Source organism: Danio aesculapii, chromosome 19, assembly GCF_903798145.1.
Source record: "Danio aesculapii chromosome 19, fDanAes4.1, whole genome shotgun sequence".
NCBI classification, from domain to species: domain Eukaryota; kingdom Metazoa; phylum Chordata; class Actinopteri; order Cypriniformes; family Danionidae; genus Danio; species Danio aesculapii.
In genome coordinates this window covers 17657549-17670021 of record NC_079453.1, presented here as the reverse complement: position 1 = coordinate 17670021, position 12473 = coordinate 17657549, and the positions used below count along the sequence as shown (strand labels likewise).

Here is a 12473-nt window from a genome sequence, read left to right as displayed (position 1 = left end):
TCAGAAACAGTGGTGCTTTTTGAATCAGAGAGCCACTTCTCTTTCAATACGGCCAAAGGACCGCGCAAATTGTATCCAAACACAAGCTCTGCAGGGCTAAACCCTAGTGATTCTTGAATCACCTCTCATGAAGCAAAAAGTGGTGATCGCTCTAGTGGTTACAGAACGCAGAGGAATTGCCTCTGGGAAACGTGTAGTCACGCACATAATCGTTAAAAGATGCTTGCAGCCAGATTTTGAACGTGGAAGAGGTCCTACACAGTCGATTAAAATATGTTCAAAAGGCTCAGAAACCATTGGAATTGGATAAAGTGGTGCAGGTTGGATAGTTTGGTTGGGTTTTCCAACAACTTGACAAACATGACAAGTCTTACAAAATCATGCAACATCCCGATTTAAACCAGACCAATAAAAATTTCGCAAAATCCGGTCGTACGTTTTTAAAATACCCAAGTGACCAGCTGAACCGTTGTGTGCACAGTCTAAAATCATGTCTCGATAGTCTACTGGAATTACGATTGGATTTACTACATTCCAGTCTTCAGAAGATTTTGGTGATACCCACTTTCTCATCAAAATGCCGTTTCTAAGAAAATACATCTGAGGCGCACAGGTATTCTTGTACTCTGGTCGAACTAATTCAAAAAGCGAGGCAAGAGTAGAATCTGATTTTTGAGCATCAATTAACTTCTCAGGACACAGAGACAAATCAGCACAGTCTATAGCATCCTTCTTAGCACTCACAGGAATCAGATCTGCTTTTTCCTGTAGAGGAACAGAGAACAAGTCAGTTGTGTTAGGATTCACAATGAATGTGTCACATAAATCAACGCTATCAGAAAACTCATCAGATTTAGTCATAGAACGAGTAAGCACGCACGCAGCAAAGACATCTGGATGCTTAAGCGCGCAGTCATCAGCACCAGCGAGTGGTAAAGGAACAACTTCAGGTGACACATTAAAATCGTTCCATACACTACCTCCCGCCAAATCATTGCCTAAAATGAATGTTACACCAGCAATGGGAAGAGAAGAACGAACACCAACGACCAATGACCAGGGGTCTTGCAATAAAAACAAGCCCTTTCAGCAGTCAAAACAGTGGACCTAATACTAAGTGATTTTCGAGGTGGTGAAACAGGTGTTTCAGCAAAACTTTCTCTCGTGGTTTCTCTTTAAAAGTGATTTTGTGCGTTAAAACAAAGTCATCTGCCAAAGTAGCAGCTTTGTGGAGCATATCAGCCTTCTGTTCGTTAAGATACGTAGAAAGAGCAGCTGGTACACAATTTTTAAACTCCTCCAAAAGAATAAGTTGTCTCACTTGTTCCTTACTCTCAGCTTTTTGAGACGTGCACCACCGATCAAATAACATCTCTTTCTCTCGCGCAAACTCAACATAAGACTGGTTTGGAAGTTTTATATAATGCCGAAAATCGCTGTCCATATGCCTCCGGAACCAACTTGTATGCTCTCAATATAGCAGCTTTCACCAGCTTATAGTCAGCCGTTTCTTCAATAGACAACGAAATGTATGCTTCTTGTGCTTTCTTTACCGGTTAACACACACTGCAATAGCAGCAACCAAACATTTTCCGGCCACTTCAAAGAAGCAGCGACTCCCTCAAAATGACAAAAATATTTCTCAATATCCTTTTCACAAAAAGGAGGAACCATATTGCGATTTCGACCAACGTCAAATTCATTATAGACTACAATTTTTCCGCTCATCTCTAATTCCATACGCTTTAGTGCATATTGATGATCGATTTCATGCTTTCGCAACTCTAATTTAGCATTTTCTAACTCAATTTCTTTTTCTTTTAATGTTAATTCTTTCAAACGAATGGTGTTTTCACTTACTGAAGGATTAGCCACTTCCTCCACAAGACTAACAGTCCCTGCAGTCATTTCTAAAACACCCAATTCCACCAGATAACCTTTTAACACATTTCGTAGAGTTTCCTTCAAAGTCTTATATCTTGGAGCAATTTCAATTTCAAAAGATTCTGCAATTTGCCACAACTGCTCTTTTGTGCACGAGAAAAGCAGTTCTTCAGAAGAAGACTCCCGAAATGTGTCAACTATAGACGCCATCCTCGACGTACGCAGTTATGCTCACAAAAACAATTAAATAATGGTTTTAACGCTAAATATTTTAAACCAAACGTTTACAAATATTTAAACCATCAAATAATCTAAACGAAAGAGCATCAACTCACCTGATTAAGCACAAATCATCAACAAAATTTAATTTTGCCAACTTACTCATATACACACACAGCCACACACACACAGCCAGGCTGTAATACTAGGTCTACGAAACACACGAAATTGAAAGGTTTTCAATTTAAATTCACAAAATTCGTAACCAAATGCAATCCCCTCAAAAACTAATGTATTTACCCCATTTAACACAACAGTTTTCCCTAATCTTCAGTGGCGTTAGGGGCTCGAGGCGAACACTCCGTACTGACCCAATTGATAGATCTGCAGCAGGTGCTCTGAAGCGTACCCCCACTCCGAATAACCACAAAAATAAGAAAGGCAAAACAACAAAGTGGCAGGTCCACAACCTACCCAGCGACTAAATTAAATAGGGCAAATACTCACATATGGAAAGCAAGGTCACTCACACGAAAGCATATCCAGGCGAATCACGAAATGAACGGGGTGACCACACATCTTTTCTCCCACACTAAACAGCTGAAGCATAATCGAAAGCTTTTTGGACGAGCCCCTAATTAATGTTACGACCACGTTCACAACAATAAATGAGGGAAACACACAAACGGATCGGTCTAGGGGTTTTATTAACTGAGTAACCAAATATAAACAAATATGTGGGGAGAAAACACAATAAACGAAGGCTGAACACAAAAGGAGCACAACTCCCGTCTGGACGGCCGCTCAAATCCCCGTCTCTGAAGTACTGCTGCGCGAGGTCTTAAATCGCCTGCGGTCAATAGACTGCTTTCACGCGGCTGCCATTTTTAAAAGCGAAATCGAGGCTGCGGTGGGAAGAAACCCGGAAGTATCGTTGGGAGTTACATTAGAACGTTGTGTACTTGGCTGTATCTTGTCAGGGAATAGAAAGAGACACAAATTTATCATTTCACCGCCTTGTGACCCGAAGGTCCGTTCTGAATGAATGGTGAAAATATAAAGGGATATCAGAGCTCATTTTCAGCTAAGTTAAGGGAAACGGCACTAGTTAGCTAACGTTTTCTTTCCCAAACACACTTTTTAGATGCCATTTATCAAACTCAAGTTAATGAACTGATTCTTTCACTATATTAGACTTGTCACGTTACTGAATTAAAAGAAAATTTGTCAATTTCCCGCTAACATTTAAAGCACTGTTGATGGCTTTCTTAAAACAGCGCTGATTGGCCATTGTGTTCACGTGCTCAACAGATATGCTTGTGATTGGCCGAGAAGGTCATCAGTTCACCCTCCGCTGTTTACTGAGCACAAACACAGCCGAGCGATCTGCTTGATGACTCTACTGATCCTTATGGCTGTTTCGCGCTTGCGCTCCAGTCTCCGTGTATCTGTGTTTGCACTGGGTGAAGAGCGGTAAACTGAGTGCAAACACAAGATACATGGAGACTGGATCGCGAAGCAGCCGTGAAGATCAGTCGAGTCATCCGCGCTCAGCGGCGCTTCAATTTTAACTTAGCGGGAATTAGACTGTTTTAAAACTTCAGTACCGGGACAACACGAGGGTGTGCTACAGAGGACTGCAGTGTTTATCGCTCACCAGGTTACATAGGCTGAAGCAGGGAAGCGTCCCCTCTGTTTACCTGCTGCCATGAAGTGAAGCCTAGGAGGACACTTGGGCATATTACTCTTACAGAGCTTGTGATGTTGTTTGATGCTAAATTGCTTTTAATTGTTTAAATTAAACGTACTGACTGATATTAAAGTGATGTTTACACCATATCTGTATTTTGAAATCTCGGCAACAGCTGGAGGTTTGACACAGCATGTCACTGCAATGTTTACAGTGCTGGTCCTATACTTCCGCGTTTCTTCCCACCACAGCCTCGCTTTGGTTCTTTAAAATGGCGGCCGCGTGAAATAAGCGTATGGTCTGCAGGTGCGGAGTAATCAACTTAATCAAAACACAAACAGCAACAAAACACTAGAGGGCGACAAAGTAACACAAGTAAATAAATAATAAATACATGGACATGTAACACCATCATTCTATTTTAGAATCTATCCAGCTGCAAATAATTTTTAAAACAAAGTTCTGTCATGAAACTCTATGGGAGCACAGACTGATTAGTCCTTTTCAGTCTGCTTCCAACTACATGGTGCATGTGATTGGTTGCTGTTGGTTTAGCAGCCAATGAGCTAGAGCTGATCCTACGCTTCTAGGGGCCCTAAAAAACTCTTGAGAGTGGCCCCTGTTAGTGAGTAAAAATCTCTGCATAAACCAAACTAAATATGTCGATTTTATGTTGGTTTCATTGTAAATGAACAAAAACAAGTTGAAACAGTGAGTAATATTAAAATGCGAAAGCATAAAAAGGAGCTTCGGTGGCAGTTAATGTGTCAGTGCTCTTTGGATAAGAGATTCTACAAGGTATGCAAAAAATAATCAGTCAAGCACCTTGAACTGATTATTTTGTATACCAGTCAGCAGTATGGGTTCGATAATAGCCTAATATACCAAAATAAATCAATAATAGCCTAATAGAAATGGAATCAAATAATCAAATTTCATTGCTCTTTTTCTTATCAATTAAATATATCTTACAAAGTCTGCATCTCAACTTTAAACTGTTGCATTGCTGGTACAACTTTGCTTTCATTTTGCATAAATTGCGACAGTTCTATTCTGTGCAACAGAAACACTGTCATTCAGGGTCTTTAAGATTAAAGTATGGTTAATAGTTAAATTGGTTAACTGCTGCATCGATAATATTGTCTACATACATATAAAAATTGCTACCTCCTCCTACACCTTATTCACCTTAAGGGGCTGTAGTGGAATTCAGCTATTTCTGAAGATGGTATGCTCTCCCACACTTTAACCTTGAGCATGAGCAGATATATTTTATTGTCAGTGAAGCATTTTCAGCTTACAAGTCCTGCATGTAAAGATGAAGTCAGAATTATTAGCCTTTCTGAATTATTAGCTCCCCTGAAATTTGTTTCCCAATTTAAATGCAATTTAAAGGCTTAAATGGGTTAATTAGGCAAGTCATTGTATACCGATGGTTTGTTCTGTAGACAATCAAAAAAATATATATTGCTTAAGGGGGCTAATAATGGCCTTAAAATGGTTTTAGAAAAATTGAAAACTGTCGAATAAAACTAATAAGAAAAAATATAGGAAATACTGTGAAAAATTCCTCGCTCTGTTAAACATTATTAAGAAAAGAAATACAATTCACAGGGGGGCTAATCATTTTGAATTCAACTGTAAATAGTGAATCCACCATGGTGTAATCGAAACACTCTTAAGCATGAGACACACCAAGCCAATGCCAAAAAACTAACTGCAACAAAAAACAACGGTGTTGTCTAGACCATAACCTGTGCGTGAAGCCCGGATTCTGCAACTGCGTAAGAGGAAGTAGTCTGTTTTCTCATTCCATCAAGGGAAACCGGAACTTGCAATACACTGCAAACTGTAAACAAATAATTTTGTACCATTTCTACAGCACTTGTAAAACCCCCCTGAAGGGATTCGCTTGTGTAAATATATCTGAAAATCTAACAATCCATATTGTTTGCCAATTTTTGAGAAATAACAACATCTTTGTGATGAGACATGATTCTGATATTTTTTTATTTCTTAATCGATTTTTATCTTTATTATTTTTGATGAATTAATCTGATTAAAACATTGTTGTTGTCTTTTAAAGGAAAGCACGTGCATTTTAGTGTAATGTTCTTCACATTAAAATAGAAATGGCCCCTTAAAATTAAAATGGCCCCTTGGCCAATTCATATAAAATAATAAGGAATAATTATTTGTCAATTTATCAATACATTCATAAGCATAAATGAGTTATGTTCATTATCAATTATTATCAATTTTGTTTATAAAGGCACTTTTAGGTAGGTAGGCATTAGGTAGCTCTAGTGCTTTTATTGACAGTTTAATAAATACCTTAAAGGGATAGTTGATCCAAAAAGGAGAAAGTACTCACCCTCAAGATGTTTTAAACCTTGAGTTTCTTTCTTCTGTTGAATAATTAATAGTTAATAACTGCAGCTAAAATTGCTCTATCCTTGACTTATAACCACATTTATAAAGTGCTTAATAATTGTACTTTAATGCTTTGCTTATGATTTATTTTTCATTACTAAATTAAGTGTTGTATCATTTACAAACCAGTTATTTAAGCATAGTTGGTGGTATTTTTAAGATCATTCAGAATGAGTTAGTAAATGATTAATTCAAATTAACATTTATAATTCTTATTATTCAGGCATATACTAATAGTTACATTGAATGTCAATAAATGCTTTATTAACTGAACTTCAGTTCAGTTAATAAAGTTCACTTCAGTTCATCCAGTTTTGTGACCTAATCTAAAGTGACGACTATTTATGCTTTATAAATCACTTATAAATCACAATTAAAGGCTCAGTTAAATTCTAAACAGGAAAAAAGAACATAAATGACTTTAATCATTTCTATTTATTTGAAGATACACAAATGAAACTGTACTTCAAAAGAAAAATAAATCTTTGCAACCTTATCTAAAATAAAATTACTGTACAGTTTAAACACTGCATCTTATTATATTGTTAAATTATTACATGGTTATTTTATCCAATTTGATGTATTTCGACATTACTGTTATTCAGTTATTAATGTTAATAACTATAATATTGGTTTTATAACCCTATATGACACACAAGCACACACCAAAATTGTTCTTTATGCTATCACTTAGTCCACTGGCCAAACTGCTATTTCCTGCTGTGGACTCCAGTCTGCTGAAGTTTCTATATGATGACAACCAGAAGGTGGAACCAGAATGGTACATACCCATAATTCCCATGGTACTGGTAAATGGAGCTGAGGGTATTGGGACTGGCTGGGCATGCAAGATTCCCAATTATGACCCCCGAGAGATTGTCAACAACATCAACCGTATGCTCAACCATCAGGATCCTCTACCCATGGTAACACACTTTTAATTTAAATAGCTTCTATTTTACTTCTTTTACAAAATGTAAGATAAGACTTCAGTTTCTCTAGAACATGTCTGTAAAGTTTTAGCTTAATATACTCATCAGATAATTTATTATGCCTCCACTTTAAATGCAAATGAACTAGCTCTCCCCACCCACCATTTCTACGTGTATGTCTTCTTCTCCTGCTGCATTATGTCAGAGTCAAAAAACAAGTACATTTATTTTATTTGTTGTGAAGTTTATTCAAGCCTTTCTGCAATGATGAGTCACACATAAATGCTATTACAAAGTTTGAAATACATGCATGCACACACAGTTAACTTTGCACTGTTTTAGCACATCTAGTTGAAGCAAAAATGAGAAGATACAAGTTAACACACACTGCTATATCTAATATGCTACTGGACAAAATAAACCAGATTAAACCTATTGTATGTTTGAAGCATCCTCTGATGCAGCTGGGATAATTCCAGCCAGTGGTTATGAATGAGGCAGCCATTTTACTTTCTTTTGTATATTACAAACATGGACTGATTTAAAAATGTTTTCAACTTGTAAAACACATTCTCGAGGTGCAGTTGATCACACATATAAGGTCCAGCCAGTTAGTCTAACAACGGTGTCTACTGGTGGATGAAGGTTCACTGCATGTTCGGTCTTTCCAGTGCACAATGTTGATTTACTTTAAATTTAACTCATATCTGACTCCAATGTTAGTATGAGGTGGTTTAGAATATTAATATATTTATCCTCGTTTTATCTGACTCCAATCATAAAATATTGATAAGATTATTTTGTTTCCTTTAATATTACTTTAGATTATGATTGAATATTCTCTTCAATCCGTTATTGTATATTATTCTCGTTCTTTTGGATTCCTGAGTCTTGTACCGAGTATACAATCTCTTAAACACAAGTATGTCAGTCTTGGTCACTATACAGAGGCGATTAACCACTATTCTAAAAAGGCAGAACCCGACTTACTCAGATTAGAATATTTTTTTGTGTGGTCCCCATAGATCTTCTATCTACTAAATCAAAACAAAGCTATTTATTCATACCATGATCATTACTATAGAAATAAGCAGACCGATTTATTTAAACTGTTAGTAACTTTGAGTAATCACCATACGATTTAAATAGTATTATGAGTTTAGAGATGAAGGCATATCCATCTTAGATAGGCCTTTTACAGTCTAAGTATACTTGAATTAATGCCAATGTGTTAGTCGAAGCTCTTAAGAACATCGTATAGCGTGTCACGCTGCTCCGTCTATCGTGTTTAGTCTGTTACTAACCTGTACAGGGGCTTGTGGTGCTATGGACTTAATGTATTCTACTAGAGAGAATAACATGAAATCTGTTTGAATAACAATTTATTATTCAGGTAAACGTGTATTATGCCAATTCATTCGGTCAGTTCAAAAATGATCAATACAAGACCTAAAATTTTCTAAGTCAAACCTAAGATCAAAAGATGCATACCTGGCTTCAAAATATACATAGTATGGAGCATGGAGTATCGCCCCTAATATTTTGAAACTTTCCCTTAAGTAGTCAAACCAAGGAATCCTTTAAGTAGGGGTGTCTGTCATTTGCATTTAGTGACTGAAGAGTTTCTGTCTATAGGGAACAAATCGTAATTTGAATAGAAGTCCCCTAGGTAAAGCCACACCCACAGAGGTTCAAAAGATAGCTGAAGTTATATATCTATTGTTTTAATTAAGTCTGTTTCTGAGAGAATGAGACCATTGTACCAGTCACTCTGAGACGTTTCAAATGATATCAAACATGATAGATAAATTCACTTGGATTGATAGAAACTTCATACTTTGAAATGACCATTCTGTGTGAGTATGTATGAAGAGAGGGTGAGTCAACAGAGGGGGTTGCGGGGGATGCTTGAAATGTAAATAAAGGAAAGGAGAGGAGTTGACTTTCCCACATTCCCACCTGGTGAGATGTGGAGCCTATTGTCTCTTTGTTTTCAGTATCAAAGTATTTGTGGTATCTCAAATTTTATACATAGAGTTGTAATAGATCGGTTATTCCCCGTTTCTTTGCAAATTCTATTGTATGGACAGGTTATTACACGTTACTACACACCTTTCAATCAATTTGGTTGGCTGGGAAAACCACAGTCCTACATCACGTTGCGGTGGGCCTCAAAATCACTGGGATTTGGATCCTGTTATAACTAAATATCTGAATATTTTTAAAAAGAGTCTTATTGTGTTTATATCTTGCTTGAACAGGGTGCGCAAATATAGTAATCTATATTTGTTTACAGATAGTTTGGGCTTACAGTCATAATTTTCAGCCCAAAATGTTTAATTGGACAAACATTTTTAGTCCTATGCCTTACCCAAAATATAAAAATGCACATAAATGCACTGCACAAAAAATAAAGGGAACACTTAAACAATACAATGTCAATCACACTTCCATGAAATCAAACGGGCCACTTAGGAAACAACACTGATTGACTATCAATTTTACATGCTGTTTTGCAAATAGAATAGACAACAGGTGGAAATTATAGGAAATTAGCCAGACACCTCCAATAAAGGAGTGGTTCTGCAGGTGGTGTCCTGAGATCACTTCTCAGTTCCTATGCTTTCTGGCTGATGTTTTGGTCACTTTTAAATGCTGTTGTTGCTTTCACTCTACTGGTGGTGTGAGACAGTCTACAACCCACACAAGTGGCTAGGTAGTGAGCCATCAATGCAAGCTGTGGCAAGAAGGTTTGCTGTGTCTATCGACGTTGTGTCCAGAGCATGGAGGTACCATGAAACAGGCCAGTACATCTGAAGACGTGGAGGAGGCCAACATCATGCAGGATATTTGGCATTTGCCAGAGAACATCAAGATATGGTAGCCACTGGCACCCTGTGCTCTTTACAGATAAAAACAGGTTCACACTGAGCACATGTGACAGAGGTGACAGAGTCTGTTGACACCGTGGAAAATGTTCCGCTGCCTGCAACATCCTCCAGCATGACCGGTTTGGTAGTGGGTCAGTAAAGGCATTTTTTGGAGGGCCGCACAGCCCTCCATGTGCTCGCCAGAGGTAGTCTGACTGCCATTAGGTACTGAGATGAGATCCTCAGACCCTTTGTTGGACTATATGCCAGTGTGGTTGTCCCTGGGTTCCTCCTAAGGTAAAACAAAATTAGACCTCATGTGGCTGGAGTGTGTCAGCAGTTGCTGCAAGATGAAGGCATTGATGCTATGGACTGGCCAACACATTCCTCAGAGACAAATCCAACTGAGCACATCTGGGATATCATGTCTCTCTCCATCCACTAACGCTATGCTACGTTGCACTACAGACTGTCCAGGAGTTGGCGGATGCTTTAGTTTAGGTCTGGGAAAAGATCCCTCAGGAGACCATCTGCCACCTCATTAGAAGCATGCCCAGGCATTGTAGGAAGGTCATACGGACATGTGGATGCCACACACACTACTGACCCTCATTTTTACTTTTTTACTTTAAGAACAGTACATACGTTGGATCAGCCTGTAGTCTGTTTTTCCACTTCAATTTTGAGTGTGACTCCAAATCCAGACCTTTATGGGTTATAAATTTGATTTCCATTGATAATTTTTGTGTGATTTTGTTTTCAGCACATTGAGCTGTGTAAAGAAGAAAGTATTTAATAAGAATATTTCATTAATTCAGATCTAGGATATGTAATTTTAGTGTTTCCTTTATTTTTTGAACAGGGTACATTTAGATCATTTAATTTCATCATTAATATCGGAATGTGAAGAGATTTTCAACCAGCGCAACATAAAAAAAAATTCTGAAGACAATCACCTATTGCATCTTTAAGTATCAGTTGCACAGAGGACCTAGTTGGAATCTATGCCATAATTGAAAGCTGTGCAAAGTGAAAGCATGGTGATCAGCGGTGCAGCTGATGTGATGTCTCTGCACCCACAATATGAACAATTACTGCCCAAATTGTGTTCATGTATTTAATCTCTGTTCAATTCTGCACTGAAATGTGCAGCATTGAAGCGCACAAACACTTGCCATATGCTTAGAGAATGCAGACACAAACATGTTATTCAGATACAGAAATAGCATAAGCTAAGATTTTAATGTAGCCTAATAGCTTCTGTCAGCTGCATGAAAAAAAAAGACTAGGCTGAAGGCAGAGAGTGCATTTTGTAGCATATGCTCGCTGTTTTATAAAGTCATACTGTTTTATGTAAAAAAATAAATTAACAAGTTTCAAATGATGACTCTGACCCATATAGCAGTATTTTATTTTTGTAAATATATATATATATATATATATATATATATATATATATATCAAATATCTTTTCATCTTATACTTTAGTTACGTTGGTTTGCTGATTTTGGTTTGCAGATAGACTTTGACCCAATGTGCTGACAATTTTTATAATATACCTACCACAAAAGTTGGACTTTCAAAATAAGATTTGTTAGCAAAGTTAACTAATATTACCACATTTGAAGTACTCTTATACTGTCTAACTGTAAGATACTTACCTTTTTTTCCACTAGGGTAAATTGTGGCATTTAAACAGATTTTATAAAACACTAGAGAAAAACATTACTGGTGCATCTTTAGGCAAAACAATAACACTGATGTATTTTACAATATGTCACTGCAACTATTTTCATTTTAAATAGCTCAAACATGTGGTTTAATTCAGGGCTAGCGTATCTCTGAAACCAGTGGAGTAACAACTACAATCCATGTATACTTAAAATATGCTACAAAACATTTGTCTCTGAACAAGTGTAGATCAAATATACTAAACTTTTTCTGTCAGTACAAGTGAGGTACATTTAAAGGGCACCTATGGGGAAAAATTTCCTTTTCAAGCTGTTTGGACAGACATAGGTGCATGTATGGTGTATAGACCGTCATATTGGGGTGTTATAAACACACTCAGTCCTTTTTTTTCAATTTAGCAACATAAAATCAGTGGACCAATTAGAGCGGTTTTGATTGACAGCTGCGCATATTAACATGTCCCGGTAGTCACGTGTATAATCATATAAACAAGACCAGACCTGCGCAAAGCAACCAGGAATTCAGTTTGCTAGGATCATCAATCATCATCAAATGTGATCAAGAGTAAGTTTCACATGTTTAAAATGTTTTAAAACAGTGCATGTGTGTAATGAATTACAGTGATTTAGCTTAGCTTTACTTCATCAGCACAGCCGCGTATCTATGGAAGGCCGTTAGGGCCAAAACGTATGCAACTAACGCGTTTACACGTTATTACGTGTTAACACGTAATTTACACGCAATTACGCGTTA

At 37.3% G+C, this 12473-nt stretch overlaps 1 protein-coding gene across 2 annotated transcripts in view; it reads left to right on the top strand.

Annotated features, from left to right (window-relative positions):
• top2b (DNA topoisomerase II beta) overlaps window positions 1-12473 on the top strand; it is a 128805-nt gene that overhangs the window by 68395 nt on the left and 47937 nt on the right. For both annotated transcript variants that reach the window (XM_056479753.1, XM_056479752.1), the window contains exon 21: window positions 6921-7152. In XM_056479753.1, the coding sequence (XP_056335728.1) occupies window positions 6921-7152 (232 nt within the window). The remainder of the gene's footprint in view (window positions 1-6920; window positions 7153-12473) is intronic.